General features: G+C 45.2%; 1 protein-coding gene across 3 annotated transcripts in view; it reads left to right on the top strand.

Annotated features, from left to right (window-relative positions):
• Positions 1-23,628, top strand: part of OPHN1 (oligophrenin 1) — a 656,285-nt gene that overhangs the window by 478,078 nt on the left and 154,579 nt on the right. For all 3 annotated transcript variants that reach the window (XM_085608318.1, XM_085608317.1, XM_085608319.1), the window contains one exon: positions 4,200-4,284. In XM_085608318.1, coding sequence (XP_085464444.1) covers positions 4,200-4,284 — 85 coding nt within the window. The remainder of the gene's footprint in view (positions 1-4,199; positions 4,285-23,628) is intronic.

Genomic DNA, 23,628 nt, shown 5'->3' with positions numbered 1-23,628 from the left:
GTCATCCTGTTAATGTGGGCTCAAACTATACTTACTTTCATTTTCAGTAAAATGCATTCGTTTATTTAAGAAAAATTCAAATCTATTTTACTTCAAGAAGTTTTAAAGTTGCTGGTACTGGAGGCCAGCTTAGTAGGGGTATTCATACCCTCTTTCCTCATCCCTCCACAAAGGGCAGGACTACAGTATCTGTTCCTAGCCTGAGTTAGGGATGTGTTCAGAATGCCCCATCTTCCAATTCCTTCCTAAGTGCCAGAACATTGGAACTGCAGGCATGCCTGCTAATCTATCTCTTCTAACTCACCTCCTCCTAAAAACACAGGCTCCTTTTCTAAGGAAATAGCCACTTCCCTTTCCAGCAGAGAGGCAAGATGTTCCCTCTTCATCAACACCAGTCCTTCATTAATGGCACAAAACTTCACTGCGCCATTCTTTAATTAATAAAAAAGAACGCTAATATTGAAGAAGCTGTTAGCATGCAAAAATATAGACTGAAAGAAGACAGACTGCAGAGACAGACTCAGAATAACCAAATGTCGAATTATCTATTGAATGTGTTGTACATTTCTAGCTACAAAAACAGTGACTATGTGTCGGTTTAGTTGAAGGAGGACACATTTCTCCAGTGTTTGGCTAGGAAGGGAAGGTTTGTGATGGGTCTGAGGTTGTTGAAGTTATTGGGGTCAGTTCCTGTTTTATTGTGAATGGAAATGACTTGACCTATTTGGAGGGAATCAGAAACACAGCCTGAAGAGAGAGAGAGAGAGAGGCATTAATGATTTTGGTCCAGAATGGAGAGATGATATGGTTGAGGTTCTGTACCAGGGGTACTAGGGTGAATGGCAGTGGGTCAGAAGTGTGGGCTGTGTGCTCTAAGTTAGCTAATATTTTGAAGACTTTGTTTTCAAGTGTTAGGTTTGAAGTCTGACCACTTAGCATTGTTTTTCAGCTGAGGGTGTTTCTGATTAAATACGGGTTTTGTTGGGATGTGCTGGTCATTGGTTGAACCCTGAGAGGGGGTTTCAGTGGCGACTGGCATCATGGATAAAAGTTTGTTGGATTTTTTCAACTTTGCCAGTGTGGTAGTTAGCAATTTCTTCACAGCATTCAACAGTGACTGGTGTATCCGGTTAGGAGGCAGTGGTCGTTTGACGTTTGATTAGGTTGAAAAGCTCCCTGTCAGAGAGTATGCCCGGAGCCTCATTAGATCATGATCGTGGTTGCCAAGTAGGCAGGGGTGATGGCTTTGTGGATGATGCAGCTGTTTTGAAGATGGTGCAGGACAGCAAGGGGATTCAGCGGAGTTCCATCAATCTGGGAGTGTTGTCATATTTCTTCAGGTTCTGGATGAGGCGTGTAGAAAATTCTGAGGGTGTGGTATCAATGTAGAGATCGTGGACATGGGCACGAGCCCTCAAATCCTCTGCAACTGGAGTTAGAATATTGAGCATATACAGATCTCTAATAGGTGAGAATTTCATTTCTCTGGATTTAGGCACATGTGAAATACTTTGTAGGAAGATGTTTATATATTGTCAGTATTTACATTTTGGCAGTCTGTATATTTGAGTCCGTGGTTTACGTGGAGCAAATTGTTGTTCCTTAGAGATAAATCAGGTAATTCGGTACCTCCCCACATGTCTTTGTGTTCCACTCTGTAAGCAACCGTTACATGGCATTCTCGTCTGGCATGCCATGAGGTCATCTTAAGCCCCGCCTATTGAAACTTATCTCTGAGTTTTGGAGACATCATGTTGAAATCCAGTGAATGTCCCAGATAATAAATATAACATAATTTCCTCCAGTCATATTCACCTTCCTGATAATTGCATTCACACTTCTGTGATGTAGATATTTGTTAAAACTTTGGCTGCCTTTTAATGAACCTACTTCAACTTTGCCCCATACATTTAGAGGTGCTGTAACCATAACTCCTTTTAAACATCACCAAGTGGGTTACTGCCGGTTCACCCGGGGGTTGAAGCCAGGACTTATGCCATCCTTACTGTAGACCGCCAGCCCTCTATAGGCATCCTTGCCTATCTGGTGAGGTTCACTGTCTGGTGAAGGGTACCAGTGCGGTGGCGGCTGACCTCCCTGTACTGTGCGCTTGCTGACTGGTGCCATGCTTAAAGCATTCACCCTAAGCAGGAAAAACAAAGTAGCCCTAATGCGTAGGAGGTTTATTGCCTGTGTGTAAGGCAATTTTACATTTTTTCTTGACTACATGGGAAATCGAGTGATCGTCACCCTACCCTTAATAAGGCAGGGCAACAACCACTACCGTGGCTAGTCCATCGATAGCCACAAAACTCAGTAATTGGTAAGCCTAGGAGAGCTAATTGGCACATTTTACAAAAATCTTCATTTTAATATACAATCATTTTCCATCTTCTTTTCTCTTATCAAGTAAGTGACTGGTACAAGGAACCCATTTCATACTCCTAAAGTGCTTCCTGCTGGCCCACAGGCAATGGCGAGCCACAGATCGGCACTGTTTGAGGAAGGGAAATACTGATGGGACCTCATGGAACCGTTCATTCTCACTGTGCTATACTCTCCTAACATAAATCCAGACGAGGTGCACATTATGGAATAAGAAAGTAGTTTGGAAGCATATATGGCTGGGATTAAGTGTGGGTGTGTGCTGGTGGTTGCTTGCATAAAGCTCGGGTTGGCCAGCCCCACTCCTTGCATGCCTCCCTACATGAATGTGTTTGCATAGACTAAATATCTGAGCATGACAAATGTGTTATTGTGTTCTGTGCGGAGGGGGCTTTGTTGTTTTATTGCATTTCATTGACCTCCGTGAACTAACGCATTTTTCGGGTGATTTCGGCATGGCAGTGTTTTTATGCAAGAATGAAAAAAACTAACAGTGTTGTATTTAGAGGACAAACATTTTTTATTAACTATCTGGATGTCATTTTAAATCAAATACACAATACCGCTTTATATTTCGGAGCAGTTTTTTGTACTATACAGGAGGTAAGTGTAACTCACTGTTAAGATACTGCTGGAGCAGTATATGAACGTAGATGGGGTGTGGCTAAGGAGGAAATTGGAACAAGCATTGTTAAATGCTTCGCAGATGTCTTACATTTTGAATCCCGTCAAATACATTTGAAAAGCCTGCTGCAGTGACAAGACAGCACAACAATTGTCGAGTATAAAATGCATCTATCAGATGAAGACTTTAACGTGTGATAATTTGGTGTTTTTTAAGTTGTAAAATAATCTGATGTCCCTTATGCACTGCAATTCAAGCACTTCATTGTTGGAATGATAAGCCAAACAGCCAATAGTATGGGAGATGTATATCCGTGGTGAAGCCAAAACCTGCTCGATCTATAAGTTAAAGAGTTTGTAAAATAGATCTTGTAAACAGTATGAAAGTGTTTATTTACATACCTTCAGGTTCAGGGGGGCTGGATTGAGGTTTGCTCTTGAGGATAACTACTTAGTTTTGGAACATCATTTTGTTTATAATCTGTGGATAAGATGGATATCTGTCATGGATCAGGCCACCGTGGAGTTGCGTTGGAAAGTTCTTATGCAGGAACCGTCTGTTCTACATAGCCAGGGATTTAATAGGAGGCGTGTCCAAGTGGACGGCACTGGCTGCTAGTTTGTATTGTCTTTTTGGGAAGTAAAATGTCCCCTAGGAGGATTCTCCAGTAGCACAAATAGTACTTTTTGTGTAAGGGCTTTGTTCCGTTTATCTGTACACATTGCCTACACACTAAGGTATGGAGATCTAGTCAGAGATATATATGACATGGGAAGCAAGTCCATGTTTCTGAGCAGGCCCACAAAAGCGGAACTCAACTAAATATGACCAAGTGTTTTTTAAAAGACCTTAGTGTCCTAATTCCCAAATTATATTGGCTATAGGCAAACAAAGCAGATGTGGCATTTTATTGTTTTTTGATTGGCAAATTAAGGTGGCCTCCCAGGTGGCATGTTACCGACCTTCCAGAGAGTAACCAAGGGAAATTAACAAATGAAAACCCACGGACCAAAGATTGTTCAGCCCAATGCAGGATTTAAAAAAAATATCTCGACTGCGATGAGACTTGGAGAGTTATCCATATGAAACTTGCACCCTCCAAAACATAATGACCAATATTAAAATTCTACCCTTATGTTTTACATCCACATCCAGTCCTCTAACTGTGAGCATTTGCTTTTGTTGATAGATCCCAAATGCCCGGGTGACGTTGATTTACAAGACAACGACTGGGACATGAAGACAATCACTAGTGCTTTGAAGTTCTACCTCAGGTATGTGGGCTGTTCACATGGCAGTCAAAACCTCGGATGGAGAGACTCTGGAATGGCCATGGAACATGTTCTAGGATCGAGTGTTTTATGTTGCAAATTGTAGAATTGAATGTTTGATCACCATGAGCACTTAAATCATTACATGCAAAAGTATTAACAGAACCATTTCCTAGGTCACAGCAGTATCCTACGATACAAAATCTTGCTAGAGTAGAACTGCTGTAGCTGTTACCCGACCGTTCTAACATTCTTGAAAATTCTTTTCTTCTCTACTGGACGATTACGTTATTGTAGTATGATCTCTCTAGAAAGCTACTGTAGACGTTTATGCCTCACATTTTCATCCCTTTTGATATCTTGTTTTATTTTACCTTGCCAGCTTACATGCCCTGTGAATGAGAATACCTCCTTGTTTTTTGATCCGTGTTCTATTTTTTTAGAAATGTGAACATTCAGAACTATTACAGAACATACTATAGTTGTGCTTTTCCCATGTCACGTTCCCTATAAATGTGTGCCTGTGTATCAGTGCCTATCAGGCGCCCGATTGTTATTCATCGTGTTTTGTCCTGCCACCTTGTCACTCTGCAGTATCAGTTCTTGGCTTCATTCCTGCTCTGTCCACCCTCCTATCTATTTTGTTATGGTATTTTCCAGGTCCCTGCTAATTATGAAAGGGTCTGAGACTAGGGGCTAGCTTGATGGTGTGACTGATGGTACTCTGTCCGTCGATCCTGATGGACTACGTTCATCAAATTCAGCGATGAGGGCCGGCTCAGCGGTCATTTTCGTGCATTGAAATGAATCACTGTCACAGCAGTTGTTCTCAAGGTACTAGCAATTTGGTGAACAGCTGTTTTAATGGCTGTTCACCAAACTTTTTGTTTTTCATAAACAGAGTGCGAAAGCAGTAGTTGGTTTCTGAAAAACAAAATACTATTGACCCACACTTTGAGAGTTTTCTCCCAGGAGTAGGGGTAATTTTTATTTTGTGCTTGGCAGTGCGCATGCGCTGTCTGCAAGACATGTTGTATTTACTAAAAGGATTGTGATCCTGCCCGCTTCTTACAATTGGTTGACTTCAGCGCGCTCTCCTTTGCTGCCTCTTAATTGGCTCACGCACTCGCTGCATCATTTCCGTTTCTAGCTGAGGAGCACCACTCAAGTACAGATTAATTTGATTGGTTAGTGCCCCTCTATTGATGCAGGTATTGTTTCTTTGACCACCTGTTTCATTTTGCTAGCCGTCCCTCCCGATCTCTTGTTTTCTCCATTGCTTCCAGTAATGACTTTTTCCTTTCATCTTTTATTCTCACTCCATTGCATTTTGTCCGTCTGTCCCTTCCGCCCCATCGTACGTTTTGTTTGTCGTTTTCAGTAATTGCTTTTTGCTTTTATCTTTGATGCACACTCGGTTACTTGTTTTAACTTTACATTTTTTGTTAGCTTTTGTACCTGCACTCCAAAAGTATCGGAGTACTAGCTCGAACCCAGTTCCACAACATCAAAGTCTGCCGCTGCAGCCGTTATGCCATATTGTCTTCATTGCCCAGTTCTGCCTGCTCTCCCTCCCCCGCACTAATCTCAGGATGGGCCCTCCCGTAAATACCTTCCCATTCCAAGGCACTTCCTGTTTTTCTGCTGTGCAAATGTTTTATTTTTACTCTTAGGCTTTGTGGTGTTGCAAGGGTACTCCCCATTTAGATGTTGCACTTCAGGGGTTATTCTCTGCATAAATATTGGGAGATTATTTTTATAATGTAGCGCTTACTGCATTTATTATTCATATGCTGACACTGCATTCCCTGCAATGTGGAAGAGGCTAAACTATGGCCTCCGCGGCGCAGAGACATCTTAAGCGGCACTGCGTTTGTTAGCTCAGCTTGAAAAGTACCCGCTTTGCAGTATGGCAGGACTCCATACTTATGTTTCTTCTCGTAGACTGCGCTTGAACATTTAAAGCATTTTATTATTTTAATTCTCATATTTGTTTTTTTTCATCGCTTATGTTAGTAAGACGTTAGAACCAGTGGCGTCACTAGGGTTGGTGTCACCCGGTGCGGGTAACTCATGGTGTCACCCCCTCACGACTTACCGCATGGACCTCCTCCACCCGAGTCCGCCAGTGGACACAGTTAGCAAATAACGGGACCATACAGAATCCTTAGTAACGTTTGTAAATGTAGGTCCTATATTTACAAAATGTGCCTGTTAACAACAGTGTGATAATGACTCATTAATCAGGTTGTACAGTGGGCTACCTGCTAGTCAACAGTTTATTGGAATTTATAATATCATAGGTATGGTACTTTTTACTGGTGTGGTGTTCCCACTATCCAGCAACACGATATATCAGTGGTCGAAGTGGGGGAAAATAAGTAGGGGAACTGGGCGGAGAATCAGAGGACGGGAATAACCCAAGGATTGGATCAGTGGGCAGAGCCAGAGGCGTGGCCAGAATGCGCAAACATCCCAATTTTTTATTATTTGTTTGATTTCACTGCCCAGTTTTATCAACCAATGGATACACATGATTATTTAAGGTTATAATGAGTTATTGACAGTAAAATGTATTCACAATGTGGGATATGCTTCTAATCACAGAATGTCCCCAAATACGATAAAATGTGGAAGCACAAGCCATTTGTCTCCGAGCCATGGAGTTTCTGTCATCAGCACTTCTCCCTTTTCCAAAACAGCAGTTCAAACATGAATGGCTAAAAATCATAGTTTGCAAATGTTTTCTAAATAATAATGGCTCTGCCATATTTGACTCATAATGCAAGATCTGCAGCATGATCTGACCATTTAAACTAATAAATTGTTTGTAGCTCAAACGTATCAAAAGTTAATAAAAAAATGTGACTTGTGTTGCTGCGGAGTAGATGACAGTTAATAGCTCACTGTTCTATGTTAGGATTTTAACTTATAAACTGCAAGTAACAAAAGGATCTCTCTGACAAAAGCAGTAACCCACTGGCCTATTTACATTATGTGCACTTTGTGATCTGCATGGTACATGTTCTTTGCAGCAGGTACATTAACCCTCTGAGCTACGTTTCCATGAGTCAAATCTTCCATTAGACAAAATTCCGATCTCTCTCTAGGAAGAACATTAATCATCAGAGTCATCATGACAATTTTATTGTTACCTAAAATTACTGGAGGCCAGGAAGGAGGCAGCAAGTGCTTTTAAAACCATAATATACTTGCAAAAATGATGCCTCCACCTAAAGTCAGCACCTGGTGCGGTCACACCGGTTGCACCGCCCTAGAGCTGGCCCTTCTCAAGGGCCCTGTGATCTCAGTGACTGGGTCACTGTTGTTCTAGGGTGTACTGCTTCATAGACCTGCCCGCAATACTGGAGGTGAACTTCAGTATGAATAGTGGTGGACAAGCCTTGAAGGTTAACCTACACTTGTCATGCTAGGGTCCACCTACTGGTGCTACGACACCGGGGCTTCTAATGTCTTGCGAAGCCTTCTAAGGTCTAGCATGAGATAGTGCTCTCTCAGGAGAGTGGTCTGGCGGACTGGTTATTAAGGCTGAACCTGGTTCCCCAGTCCCAAATTCAGCAGCTCTGGCCATAGTGCCACATCCTCTGCCCCACTGAGAAAAACTCAGACTGCCTTCAACTACAATGCAATTGTTGCCGGCTATAAACACCTGGATGCGGCTCAATTTAAATTACGCACTAGACAAGAGCAATATGTGGCCTACAAAAAAAAGTGACAGCGTCCTGGAAAAAGCAAACAATCATAGGGAATGCAAAATTTTGCAAACCATGTCAAATGTAAGCAGGAACAACATGGTTACCTTAACGCTTTTACACTCACTGTTCAGAAATCAGTGAGTGCTTTTGCCTGAAAAGTTAAGGACATGACAACAGGGCCCTGAATGGACCCATTTGAATGGCCATTGCTTATTTCCTTACAAAACGTAAGCAGTATGGTAAAAAAAGACAACATCCCTAGATACAGAGCAGCAGTACAAATTTTGTTTTTCAATCCTCACATTGCAGTACCTCCAGGATTGGTGCACTAGTTCCAAGCCCTGGGAAAACAAAGCCAAGACAACAAAAATAGCGCTTCACTGGCAAACTCTGTAAAAGTGGCGCTAATGTGTTTGGGTGTGAATAAAATCAATCTGGCCAGTTTGCTTCCACTCTGCCTTACTTTATTTAGTTATTTATTTTTCATATTTTAAAACTTTTATTCCAGATGCTGCCCTTTGGAATTAAATGTCAGAAAAATACGACACTGATTTCCGGCAAAAGAGATGTTCTTTTTTGGAGCCATTTCACAGGGAAGCAAATAAAAGAAAGGAGAGGAGACAGTACGCGCTGCGCACAGGCACCTCCTCCTCCTGAAAGGTTAGGTTGCTAGGCGCACACCGGCCCTGTTGGTGTCACCCCATGTGAGGGTGGCACCCGGTGCGGTCCGCACCCCCCGCACCCCTATAGTGACGCCGCTGGTTAGAACTGCTATAAACTCTTCTTAAACGGTTCGCTTTGCTGCTCCTCACTCTTCACTTAGTACTCAGTTTTACTATAGGGCATACCCACCGTCCTCAACGCCCTCTGAGTTGTCAGGTGTGAATTTCTGGGTGAGGAGCTCATCCATATGGCGGTTGCTATTCTGGAGAAATGATTTGTGACCCTCGGCCCACGTCCCTCTCTGCCCCTAATGATGTTTTGCTTCTGATTCACAAGAACTTATGTTTTGTGTGTTGTTCGTTCTTCATCTGTTGTTGAAGGTATATTGTCCTCTGTGTTTCCTTACTTCCCTTCTTGGTGAGCTGTCGGCTCCTCTAAATACAAACCTTGTCAAATCTACTATCCACGCGGATGAGGGAGAATGTGGGAAAACACACTAAAGATAAGCGAAAATAATAATGTGCATTGTTCATGCTTATTATTATTTGTTTAATTTGTTTGTGCATTGTGCTTGTTTCCTTAGTCTTGTAACTTCCCAGCAGTGCAAATTACAGGTGACACTACCTCTCACCCCGGTTCCTCAGTATATTAGCCCCACTATCGAACCTATAGCTTGTTTTTTTTTTAAGGTCAACCTTTTCAAGGGTAGTTAATGTCAATCCAATTGCTTTAAAATACCTAAAGCAGTAATTCAACCATAAAATATGTTGCTAAGGAAGACCTAAGACTTAGTAATGTGGTAACCATAGTTTGTGTTGATTTGTTGTAAACACAATTATTGTAACATAGCAACATCGATTTCACATTTTCAACATTTTGAAGCAAGTTTTTTATCATTGAATTCAGGGGGATGATAGCCTTTTTACCTTCTGATAACTTTCAGTTAGAAAGCAGTGCTGGTTTATGATGGTAGCATAACTCCACACTATGCCACATAATTCCATTCAGCATAATTTCACTCAATGCCACACACTTCCACGCTATACAGTTCAACTCTACACATTTACAATCCACACCACATAATTCGACAACAAACCACATATTTAAACTTAACAACACAATTACACATCACAGCTCATACTTCCAATCCACACCACTCAATTCCACATTATGCCACAAAATTCAGCAGGACACCACATAATTGAACTCCACAGCATACCACTCCACAACACAAAATGCCATTCCACATAATTACACTCTGATACACAATCTCACTCCACATAATTCCAGTACTCTCAATACCACATAATTACTACCCACATATTTCCACTTCACACCATGCCACATTATTGCACTACACAAATCCACACCACACAATTTCACTACACACAATTTCGCAACTAACAATTCCAATCCAACCCACATAATTCCACTCCACACCACATACTTCCACTCCATTGCAATCCAAAGAACATGGGTAAAAAACATTGTCATTTACTACACCAATACCTCTAATTCTCACGAAGGCAAGTCCTATTGCATTGCAAATGCTTGTTTTGCTTTCTGTCCCCCCACTACCAAACTTTTATTGGTAGTGATGAGCAGGAAAAAAAGACATTACTGCACCCCTCCTAAATATGGTGGGTGGTATAATGTCTTTGCTCTGATGGCCCTTACTCTGTAAGGTTGTCTGAGGAAGTTTTCCTTCGATGGAGTCAATGGGGGTGGGGAGGCACCGTCAACAGAAAACTTAAAGGTCCACCGTCTCTACATGAAGCGGGTGGACCTAGGGATTGGTGGGCAGGTTAGTCTGTCACATTTGTCGCAGAGTGCCCTATCTGCTAAACTTTAAACCAAGCCCTAAGTATTGGTCTCCTTCCTTCATTATTAACTATTTCCCAAAGCGTATAAGGGTCTGCTCCCCAGGGGTGTAACAGAGTTGTGAAGTATCCAGTGTCTGATCTGACAGTAAAGGGAGTGCTACACTGCTGGGATTTTGTACTTTCATTTGATAAGGTCAAAGGTCTTGATTCTGTCTTCATCAAATAGGTCCCCACTCACTGGCAGCCTTTTGCTCTCCATTCTTGGAACTCCCTCCTTTCTGTGGCCAGGGTGAACTTATAATTCCTTATAAAGAGGGTGAGCGAGAAGAGTAACAAGGATTCTCCAGTATTTGGGGTGTCTTTCATAGATTCACATGCCTGAATCATTCCCCATCGTCGGAGTGGGAGTCCCACGGTACATAGAAAAGCAATAATTATGCATATAACAACCAAAAAACCCTGGTAACCTGAACCAGGAAGTAAAGTAGCCTAAGCTACAAGGGAAAAAACTTCCACAGCTATGACTATCACAGTCATTATATCCAGTCCAAACTGCAGCCAATCAGGCGACAGCACCCACCAGAATGTTCTCCTCAGAGGCTCAGGCTCTCAGATTTTCTACCGCACGTCGTGTGAAGGAGTCTCCCTGAGCTCTGCTCAGTACTTCAAGTTTTTTCTGCTGTTTCTTCAACTTCTAGGACGTCAACTACAAAGAGATCCCTCTTCAGACCTTGTGAGTCCTGCGGAAAGCTTCGGCTTTTTTCCGAAGACCCTCACAAAAAATGCATCTATTGCCTCTATCCTGATCATGAGGTGAAGGAGTGTAAGATTTGCCGGACTTTCCCTCAGAAAACCCTAAGAGATAGGGAAGGACGCCTTCTTCTGTGGCTACAGAAGCTCAAGGATAAAGATGCTCCTTTGTCAGAGATAGAGAGTGCCTCCTTTATCTCTTCCAGAAAGAGGGTGGCTGAAGAAGAGTTTTCTTCTACTGGGGCGAAGGTGTTGAGGAGAGCCCAGTCTGTTAAGGGCTCGGGTCAGTCTTCGTCTTCATCTAAGAAGACGTCTCCACCTTCAGGAACCAAGCCCTCTACGCCCCCAAGGAAATCAGGAAAAACTCTACCAGCTAAAAGTTTTCCTGACAGGAATTTACCTCAGGTGAGATTGCCGTCGTCGATGGCGCCGTCGACGGCAGTGGCGTCGACGGTTATTATCGTCGTCGCGGTTTCAACGTCGACGATTACATTCTCGTCGCCGAGACCTGCAATGATAATGTCATCAGCTTCGTCACCGTCGACGCTGGTCTCGGTGAGTGTTAAACCCATCTCGTCGACGAAGGAGGTGTCATCGCTCGTCTCCGCTCCGTCGACGGTAAGAAGCAAGAAAGTTGCTCCGTCTACGAAGACTTCCTCGTCGACGACTGCTCCTTCGACGAAGATTGTGGTACCGTCAACAGTTGCCCCGTCGACGAAGAGTGGCTCGTCGACTAAGATTCATGCGTCAACGAAGATGGACTCGTCGACGCCCTCGTCGACGAAGATTGCCTCGTCGTCGACGTCCTCGTCGACGAAGATTGCCTCGTCGTTGACGTCCTCGTCGACGAAGATTGCCTCGTCGACGGCTACCATCTCGTCGACGAAAACAGCCTTGTCGTCGAAAATGGCTTCTACGTCAGGATTACCACCGTCGTCGGTTCCGTCGACGCGATTGTCACCACCTCCTTTATCTACCTGCATGGATATGCAGGTATGGACTGCGACTTCGGCGTCTGCCGTATCTGATCAAAGGGCAACAGCGACTACGCTTCTTCAGCGCCGAGGATCGTCTTTAGGAGCTATTTCGCCTCTAAAATTGCCGGCACAACTTTTACAATCGGAGGAGGATGAGGATAACGACTCCGGAGAGGATGAGAGGTTTCGGACTGCAAGGAGTCCATCGGAGCTTCTCATCAAATATCAAGATGATGATGATGATGATGACCAGGACGAAGATCCTAATACGGAACCACAGCCGACACCTCCTGCACCGGTACCGTCTGGTCAAATGCCATTGGAACTGCTTGATAATCTGCAGTATATGTTGCAATATTATTATAGACGTTTCCCTCCTTCGGAAACGGCGGAATCTCTTCCGTCGACACCTAGGCCAAGAGTGCAGTTGTCGTCTTTTCAGTCTCCAAGACCACCTTCTCCGTTGCCATCTCGTCAATTGCAGGTTACTGATGATGAAGGGGAGGAAGGAGAGGTAGATGATCAATCTAGCATGTCGGAGTGGGATAATTATCAGGTACAAACTCCTTCTCCAGGTGCTCCGGCTCCGGTGGATTCTCCCCCGGTGGACATTGGGAATTTCCATTCACTTATGGAAAGAGCGACCAAGAGATTCCTGATCCCCATGGAAACAAAGGAGGATGACTGCTTCCTGTATGACTTTAAGGACCAACCAAGGAAGCAGGTTCGGGCAATACCAATCATTGACTTTATTTGGAAGGAGGGATTGAGACTGATGGCTACCCCAAATTCTCTTCCAGCAGTGTTACCAAGGCTGGACAAGAAATATAAAGCCCCAAGTAACTCGCCAGCATGCCTTATTGGTCAACCTAAGGCGGACTCTGTTATAGCACAAGCGGCTCAGAGACGGGCTAGAAATCCATCAACACCCATATCAGCTCCACCTGATAGAGATGGTAGAAGATTGGACGCAATAGGAAAGAAGGTTTCCACGATGGCAGCAACCACAGTTCGGGCTGCAAACTCCCTGGCGATTTTAGGGAGATACGACCGCCAGATGTGGTCCGACATCTCTCCTTTCCTCGACATGTTATCGGAGCCTTCAAAATCCGAGGCCATAAAGATCTTGCAGGAAGGGGAGTATGCATCAGCGGAGATCATTGATGCAGCAGTGGATGTGGCATCAACTGGGTTCAGGCAGTTGGCAGGAGCTGCAGTGCTGAGGAGGCAGGGTTGGCTAAAGTCAACATCTTTTCGCCAGGAGGTGCAGTCTAAAATCATAGACATGCCATTTGATGGTGAGTCCTTGTTCGGTGCACATGTGGATGAAGCACTGCAGGCGATTAAGAAGGATACGGAGTCGGCAAGGTCCCTGGGTAGTTTGCAATTTCGAAAGTCTTCCTTCCGTGGAGCCAGAGGACGTGGATCCTTATCTAGCAGGGGAGGTTATAATCAGCAGCGTTCCTTCCAAACCTCCCAAACTGGCCAAAGATCTCAGAATTATCGCCAGCAATATTACGGACAGCGAAATCAACCATATTCGCAGTCTCGAAGGAAACAGTCCTTTCGTGGACGAGAGTCCAGTAAGAAGCAATGAGTTCTGCCACCTGCCACCATCTCTACCGTTACCACGTACAAAGATTGGAGGTCAAATATCCCACTTCTATTCAAATTGGTCAAAGATTACCACAGACAAGTCGGTATTAGATATAGTATCCAGAGGCCATGCTCTGGAATTCACAAAAATTCCGGCAAATTCTCCTCCCAAGGGCCCACCCCCTGCTCATCTCAAGGAGCTTTTTCCCAAATAAATTTGATGATTCAAAAAGGAGCAATCGAAAAAGTCCCTCTCCTACAGAAAGGAACAGGCTATTATTCAAGGTTTTTCCTCATCCGGAAAAAGTCAGGAGAGTGGCGTCCAATTCTCGACCTTCGCGCTCTCAACAAATTTTTAAAGAAAATGTCTTTCCGGATGTTAACGCTCCAAGAAATTCTGCAGTTGCTTTCGATGGGAGATTACATGGCCACCCTCGACCTGCAGGACGCTTATTTTCATGTACCAAGCCTACCCAGGCACAGAAAATTTCTACGGTTCAGAGTAGCTGGCAGGGATTTTCAATTCAGAGTCCTCCCATTTGGACTCCGTTCTGCACCCAGAGTCTTCACAAAGGTCATAGCGCCAGTGACTGCGCATCTCCGTCTGCAAGGAGTTCAAATATTCCCGTACCTGGACGACTGCCTTATCAAGGCGAGTTCCGCCAAGGTAGCATCCGAGCATGTTCAAAAATGCCTCTTACTCTTCCAGTCCCTGGGTCTGTCAACAAATCTGGAGAAATCACATTTAGCTCCTTCGCAAAGAAGAACGTTCCTAGGAGCGACATTGGACACGGATCTGTCCACGGCCTTTGTGTCGAAAGAAAGGCAAATCAAGATATGCAACCTTGCGCGTTCACTACTATCAAAAGAGTGCGTTTCAGTCCGTGTGTACAAATCCTTCCTAGGGATGATTTCTTCTTGCATTCATCTCATTCCCAACTGTCGGTACAGAATGAGACCGTTGCAAGAGGAGCTCAATCTGCAATGGCTTCAGATCACAGGGTCATTCGAGGATATCATTCACATCACCTCACGAATGCGGGACGCCTTTCAATGGTGGGGTCAGATGAACCACTTGAAAGAGGGTTGTCCATTTCTGGTCGAAATGCCGGATTTCACAGTCACCACAGATGCATCCCTCGAGGGGTGGGGAGCGCACCTTCAAGGAATGACAGTCAATGGCAGATGGACTCTAGAACAAAGAAAGTGGCATATCAACCTGCTAGAACTGCGAGCCATATTCTTGGCTCTAAAATCCTTCCAAGCCATCATCCGAGGAGCATGCATACTTGTAAGAACAGACAATACAACAAGTATGCATTACTTGAACAAACAAGGCGGGACGAGGTCAGCCCTCCTATCTCAGCAAGCGCAAGAGATATGGGATTGGGCGATTTGCCACAAGATCAACCTCAAAGCCATTCACGTCCCAGGAATCACGAATGTTCTGGCGGATTCCCTCAGCAGAACCACACTGTCGAATCACGAATGGGAGCTACACCAACCATTCCTAGACGGGGTATTTCACGAATGGGGGCATCCCGATCTAGACCTCTTTGCAACCAGCCAGAACCGCAAATGCCCATTCTTTGCAAGTTGGGCTCCCCACAAGGACTCGCTGGGAAATGCCTTTTCGATGAATTGGTTGCAAATATATGCCTACGCTTTTCCACCAATCCCGTTGCTTCCACGAGTTCTGCGCAGGATCAAGCAACAGCCTTGCCGCATGATTTTAATTGCTCCCAGGTGGCCCCGCCAGTACTGGTTCACAGAACTTCTCCTCCTCTCGGAGGCCGAGCCCATACAGTTTTGACCAAATTTGTCATCCAGACCCAGCATCGCTGAGATTAGCGGCATGGCTCCTCAACAGCTTGAATTTGCACACCTAGATATCCCTCCAGACTGTCAAGAGGTTTTGGCCAATGCTTGAGCACCCGCAACTGTTAAAACTTACAAACTAAAGTGGAAGAGGTTTTGCATGTGGTGTCAATCCGTTAATCTCCATCCGATCCACGCAAGACCAGAGCAAATTCTGCCTTTCTTTCTTCAGTTGGCGTGGTCAGGTCTTTCCCACTCTACTCTGAAGGTGTTCTTGGCTGCAATTTCAAGGTTTCGGGAGGATGGTGTTAACTCTCTCTATTCCAATGGAGTCATCCAACAATTTTTTAAGGGGTTATTTAGGATGTTCCCGCCTATTCGGCGTCCACCTCCTTCTTGGCACCTTAATATAATACTTTCACAACTAATGCGGCATCCTTTCGAGCCCATCCACAAGGCGGATCTAAAGTTCCTTTCTTGGAAGGTTGCTTTATTATTGGCTCTAACTTCAACAAGAAGGGTTAGTGATCTCCAAGCGTTCACTGTTCATCCACCCTTTCTGCAATTCACATCTGAGTCTGTGGTGCTGTGCACTAATGTATGTATGTATTTACATTTATAGAGCGCACTGCAACCCAACGGGCATCCTGGCGCTGAGAGACAGAGTGAAGAAGGAGACAGTGGGGGACTAAGGATTAGGTTCTGGGGAATAGCCAGGTTTTCAGCTGTCTGCGGAAAAGGGTCAGATCCCGGACCAGTCGTAGCTCCACAGGGAGGCCATTCCATAAGCGTGCAGCCGCAGAGCTAAAGGCACGGCCTCCCAGGGTGACTCTCGTTGTTTTGGGAGTCAAGGCCAGCCTAGCTGAAGAGGAGCGCAGCATGCGCATAGGTGTATACCAACTGAAGAGATTCTGCAGTGGTATAGGGCCAACACCATGAAGAGCCTTAAAAACTACACACAGAGATTTAAACAAAATTCTCTGATGCACGGGCAGCCAGTGTAATTCGGACAGGGCCCTAGTGCTTGAGGAGAAGCGCGGTCTGAGAAGAGCAAGCTTTGCGGCAGCAGCCTGGATCCGTTGAAGTCTCTGAATCAGATATGTGGGGGAGGCGAGCAACAAGGCATTACAGTAGTCCAGGCGACTAAGGATTGTGCATCGGACTACTGTACCTCGTACATGAGAGGGAAGAAGGGGCAAAATCCTACGTAGACCTCTCATGATCAGAAAACAGTTTGAAGCTACCTTGTTGACATGTGACTCCAGACTTAGATTCTCATTAAGGCAGACACCCAAATTGCGAGCAGTCTTTACTGGAACCAGAGGGGTATCCAGAGGGAGAGGCCAGAAATTGGAAGGAAGGGTAAAAGGCACCCTTCCCACTGAGCAATGTAGAATCTCAGTTTTGGCACCATTGAACTGCAGATCATTATTCCTCAGCCAGGTCGTCATTTCTATCATGCACTTGTGGAAAGAGGATAAAGAGTCCACCTGATCATCACCATCCAAGGAGATAATCATCTGCATAATTAACTGCAGAGATATTACAGGATTTGATGATCTGCACCAAAGGGCGCATATAAACATTGAACAGAATAGGGCTAATAGAGGAACCCTGTGGAACCCCCTGTTTGTTCGGCAAAAAATCTGATTGGAATGGAGGCAAAAAGACCGCTTGCTGTCTATCCGATAGATAGGAGCATAGCCATTTAAGGGCCATACCTGTAACCCCTATCTCCTCAAGCCGAAGTAGTAGAATACTATGGCTAACCGTATCGAAAGCGGCGGACAAGTCAAGCAGTATCAAAGTTGCAGAGTGCCCCTTGTCCGCCCGCATTCGCAAATCGTCCATAGCAATGATCAGGGCAGACTCAGTGCCATGCCCTGGACGAAAGCCAAATTGATTCTCCTCCAAAATCCTATTGCTCTCAAGGAACTCAGAAAGCTCCTGGCTAACAAGTCGCTCAACTATCTTAACTGGATAGGGCAGTAAAGAAATAGGGCGATAGCTCCCGTAGCAAGCGGGATCCAGCGAGGGTTTTTTTAACAGGGGGGATACCAACGCATCCTTCCAACATGCAGGGACTACACCGCTGATTAATGACTGGTTAATAATCATATGGAGGTGCGGAAAGGTATCTGACCCTAATTCTTTCCAGAATTTCTGCGGAATAGGGTCTAAGGGTGAGCCAGAGCAAACTTTCATAGCCAACCCAGAGAAGTCCTCCAAAGAAGGGCAGGTCCAGTGATCTATACAAGGTCCCATGGGTACCTCTGGCCTAAGCACAGTACAGTCAGGCGTAATCCAAAGTTTATGCCAAAGGTTCCGACGGATTTCCATCTTAATGAACCCATAGTTTTGAAAACATTCTTCCCAAATCTGATAACAGCTGCAGAAAGGGCCTTGCACTCCCTAGACATCAAAAGATGTCTGAAGTTTTACTTACAGCGAACAGCATCACTGCGCAAATCGGACCAACTCTTGGTAGCATATGGTAAACCACGCCAAGGCCATTCAGTATCAAAGCCAACCATAGCTCGTTGGATCTCGGCTGCAATTTGTTTATGCCATGATCAAGCTGGTAGACCATTGCAAGCGACCCCAAGAGCACACTCTACGAGAGCAATCTCTTCATCTACAGCTCTTTTCGCCGGTGTGCCTCTTCACCAGATCTGTAAAGCAGCAACATGGTCCAGCTGCCATACGTTTACCAGACACTACTGTTTGGAAGCTGCAAGTGATGTGGATGGATCAGTGGGACAAGCTGTTCTACGCAATCTTTTCAAATAAGGTGAGCCTCTCTTCTCCCTCCTCCACTATGCTTTTATAAGACGCTCTTTTCCATACTATTTCTGTCTTGAAATTGTTTTGCATATGTTGAAACACACATGTATTTCTCTATGGTTATACTGTTTCATAATGTATATGTCTATGATACAAAGTGGCGTCTTATGAGCATAAGGTTATGTACTGCTATCTACTCTGATTCAGGCATGTGAATCTATGAAAGACACCCCAAATACTGGAGAAGAACAATAGTTACTTACCTGTAATCTGTGGTTCTCCAGTATTGGTGTCTTTCATAGATTCACATGCAACCCGCCCACCTCCCCTCAGAGGCTTTTTAGGCTATTATGTATTGCTTCACTCCTGTGCGAGAAAATCTGAGAGCCTGAGCCTCTGAGGAGAACATTCTGGTGGGTGCTGTCGCCTGATTGGCTGCAGTTTGGACTGGATATAATGACTGTGATAGTCATAGCTGTGGAAGTTTTTTCCCTTGTAGCTTAGGCTACTTTACTTCCTGGTTCAGGTTACCAGGGTTTTTTGGTTGTTATATGCATAATTATTGCTTTTCTATGTACCGTGGGACTCCCACTCCGACGACGGGGAATGATTCAGGCATGTGAATCTATGAAAGACACCAATACTGGAGAACCACAGATTACAGGTAAGTAACTATTGTTCGTCACCTTCCCGGGTGACTAGATTGTCCCCGAGTGTTGATGTCAGTTGTGTAACTGGGGGAAAACAGAGGTTGCGTGAGGGTAGGACAACCACCTGCCTGATTCCAGAGGAACTGACACATTAGTGTCTACACCAGCCGGTATTGATGCCATGCAGCCTTGACCCTAATGGCGTTGTGTTTTTAGATCTACAGGTACCACTTTTTTGGGTGCTGTAAAGGTGGTCATTTTCTCACTTCACCCAATTGTTGACCACTACCAAAAAGTGTAGGTAGATCCTAATTGGTCCTGATGAATTGCCATCTAATAGATTAATGGGCAAGAAACATGTTGACCTTATTTACAAGCGCATAAACTTCACATCTTTAGAGTGAAAATACGCGCCCTTTTACTTTTAATTAGGGTAGGGGCCACGTTTCATTAAAATTATTTTGATTGGACCACCTCCCCAATTTTAACCCACATTCCTACACATCACTATCACCTACACTGATCTAGGGCTCTCACATGCACTTCACCCATCGGCATAAGGAATAAAGATCTCCGCCAAGAAGGCCCCATCTCTGGTGCCGATCGGGTATTGCAGCGCCGACCCGATAAGGAGCAGACCCGATGATGAAGCAAGACACCTAGCTGGCTGGGTGTGTGAGGGTCTTTTTCCGAAAGGAGAAGATTCTTCTCTGTACTTCTTTGACTCTACACCACTATGTGGAGCCCATGAATACACACAACCTCCCGCTTTAGAAATTAGGAACTGCATATCACTATTGTAGAGGAAAACAGAGACTCCAGGCTTTTTGAATCTTCTTTAACCAAGAGACCTTAAACAATTGAACCCATGCCACTGGTCTGCATTTGATTTTCTTCTCTGCCAATCCCCAACTATCTTAGTTGAGACAGCTGCTGGTATCTATGGGCAGGACCAATGAAAGGGAAATCTCGCTTTCAGTTGAACTGCTTGTGAATTTGGGATTGACATTTTAAGAATCTGTGATTTTTACACATTCATTTTGTTAGCAAAATTTTAAAATTGATCTGTGCTGTCCCTTAGGGCGCGCTGAAAGTGCATTGAACCCATCTCTTGATTTTGGGTCTGAACTCGAAAGCCTCCAGCATGTTGCTCTTACACTGCCAGTCCATGCTTTCTAAATCTTTCTGTGTTGAGTGACAGCAGGAGAGCGTTTTTGCGGGCCCTCTTAGCGTTATCTGTGATGAAACGCAGCCGATTAGTATTGTCACTAAAGTCCACTCCAGAGATGCATCCTGACGGGTCAGGGTCTATCAAGCATGGCAGCTAGAGTTGTAGCTTAGCTGCTAGTATCCCAGTCAATAGTTTTCACGGTTACGTCTAGTCATGAGATCGGTCTATAGGAGCTGTAGAGCTCTTGATGCAGCCCTCTAGGGTACTACCCTTCCCAATGTTGATGCAGCCCCCTAAGGTACTACCCTTCACAATCTTGATGCAGCCCCCTAGGGTACTACCCGTCACAATGTTGATGCAGCCCCCTAGGGTACTACCCTTCACAATCTTGATGCAGCCCCCTAGGGTACTATCCTTCACAATATTGATGCAGCCCCCTAGGGTACTACCCGTCACAATGTTGATGCAGCCCCCTAAGGTACTACCCTTCACAATCTTGATGCAGCCCCCTAGGGTACTACCCGTCCCAATCTTGATGCAGCCACCTAGGGTACTACCCGTCACAATTTTGATGCAGCCCTCTAGGGTACTACCCTTCACAATGTTGATGCAGCCCCCTAAGGTACTACCCTTCACAATCTTGATGCAGCCCCCTAGGGTACTACCCGTCACAATGTTGATGCAGTCCCCTAGGGTACTACCCTTCACAATCTTGATGCAGCACCCTAGGGTACTACCCGTCACAATGTTGATGCAGCCCCCTAGGGTACTACCCTTCACAATCTTGATGCAGCCCCCTATAAGGATGTCTCTGTCCCCTGACTGCAAAATGTCTGTTTTTTGTGTGTGCCAAAGGCAGTGTTCCTGATCCTCTTCCGGCACGTATACGCCTGCCACCATTAGGAGGTGGGAGCTGACTTTGGATGTACAGGTGCCTGCTCTCTTCATCAGCCATCACCTCATGGATCTACCCTCTATCTTTATGTGCAAGCAAGACCCCCACCGCTCCCTCAGTATTGGGGCGGAGGATAAGTAGTCTTGGGAACCATTGAGACTTCAAACAGTTGATAAAATGCTTTTCTTGGACCAGACATATGTTCCCCCTGTCTTGTGCACCATATTTAGGACTGTTAGCCTTTTGTTCGTGAATTTAGACTTTTTGCATCGAAACTTACTATTTGAACAATTCTGGCCCTCTTTCACAGCTCTGCCTAAGCCTTGAATTGTAGTGTGACTCTGATCTCTTCTTAGTGTCACCTTCACTGGTCATGTGCCTCTTCTTCTTCTCTTGCCTTCAGGGGTTCACTTCCCCCGCATTGCGTCTGCATGGAACCAAACATTTTTCCTCTTCTAATTTCTTCATGTGTCCCTGTCCATCCTCCCCTCTCTGACATGCGTCTGCATATCAGGCTGGATAGTCCACCAGATGAACCCAAAGGCTGTCTCATGACCATGTCCCCCTTCCATTCACAGCGCCACTCTTCCCTGTATTGGTTTCTATGTAGGCATCTGCCACCTCCTCTAGTGCTTCTACTTGGTTCCTCGCCTCTTTCTAGTGTCTCTAACCTCCCGCAGATCTCATGCACGATTCTGCTCTAAAACCGAGAAAGTCCTCTCTGAGGTTCTGAAAGAAGTCTTCCATGAACGCTCTCCCTCCGAGGCCTAGGGGGGTGGAGGACTCCAACAGTGGTGGGGTGACCTTAGCTTTAGGCTGGGAGTCCGGCTTTTCCCCATACGGCTTTGTTAGTATTCCGCTTAGGAACTCTTTCCATGTGTTTCTGGAAGACATGCCTTAAATCTCCTTTCTTCACTATGTTGAATAGTGGTCTTGATCCATCCACTGATACTATACGTTATGTCTCAGACTGCTCCTGGCGCTATAGGTCAAGATGTCCTGTGGCGTCTGGGAATCTCAATGGAGCGCTTCTGACCTACACCCGGTGCTTGGGTGCTTTAAGCTGTTACTCCCTTCAAGGTCCTTCAAGCCCTTCGCTCCCTTCAAGGTCCTTCAAGCCGTTCGCTCCCTTCAAGGTCCTTCAAGCCCTTCGCTCCCTGCAAGGTCCTTCAAGCCGTTCGCTCCTTTCAAGGTCCTTCAAGCCGTTCGCTCCCTTCAAGGTCCTTCAAGCCCTACGCTCCCTGCAAGGTCCTTCAAGCCGTTCGATCCCTTCAAGGTCCTTCAAGCCCTTCGCTCCCTGCAAGGTCCTTCAAGCCGTTCGCTCCCTTCAAGGTCCTTCAAGCCCTTCGCTCCCTTCAAGGTCCTTCAAGCCCTTCGCTCCCTGCAAGGTCCTTCAAGCCCTTCGCTCCCTGCAAGGTCCTTCAAGCCCTTCGCTCCCTGCAAGGTCCTTCAAGCCCTTCGCTCCCTGCAAGGTCCTTCAAGCCCTTCGCTCCCTGCAAGGTCCTTCAAGCCCTTTGCTCCCTGCAAGGTCCTTCAAGCCGTTCGCTCCCTTCAAGGTCCTTCAAGCCGTTCGCTCCCTTCAAGGTCCTTCAAGCCCTTCTCTCCCTTGCACCTTTTCTCTTGGTTGTCAGCACCTGTAGGGGAGGCGATATGCCCTCTGTATTGTTCCACTTGTCGACTTCTTGCATCACGTGGCTCCCTGGGACCTTAACTGCAGCAACAAGTCTGAGAGCGAGGCCCAATATCCTTCTGCAGGCTTCTACATATGATGTCTAAGGCTTTTCAGGACTCTTTCACATCTGGCCTGGAGTGTCCCACATCAGGGTATGGCCCTAACTAATGTTTTTAAAGGTCAATGGAAGTGTATCAAAATTAATCAAGGTCAATCTATTTTCATATACAAGTATAGTGTATCAAAAAATACCCACAGAAAGCATATTGCAATATAGAAAGCAAGTGCTACAGATAAGTGACGGTGCAATGCTCACGTGCATACAACGTGAAAGTGTAGAATAATGAAAAACGAGGACCATTTACATAAAAAATGTTTGTCAACACTTTATAATCTAGAGCTTTTAGCACAGAGAGGTACATATTCTCAGCGAACCCCCTATGAAGGCAGGCAGTCCAAATAATGAATATTGTTGACTTTGTGACCTTGGAAATAACTTGGATAGAGTCATCAGCAGGATAGGGTCGAGGGCATTTAAATGTTTTAACACTTGCACCTTCAAACCATCATTAAAACCACAAGTGCAAGGCCAGTAAGGGATCGACCCCTTCAAGGGCACCAACTTTTCCACATGGTTTGGTATGTTTGCTGGAATGAGGGTTTGATAGTGTTGTTTTCACGAGAGGTATTTCATGTCCCACGGTCCAAACCTCTACACCGAGGCATTACTGGAAGCGAGCAGCTCTATTAGAAGAAGGTATGGGGTTAGCGGTGCCCATATAATGGAGAATAGCTTTCTGCTCAACAGAAACAACCTTGAATTTCAGCACTG

The sequence above is a fragment of the Triturus cristatus genome, chromosome 5_2 (assembly GCF_964204655.1).
Source record: "Triturus cristatus chromosome 5_2, aTriCri1.1, whole genome shotgun sequence".
NCBI lineage: Eukaryota > Metazoa > Chordata > Amphibia > Caudata > Salamandridae > Triturus > Triturus cristatus.
Note: the sequence above shows the minus strand (reverse complement) of the source record. Positions and strands in the feature narration are given on the sequence as shown.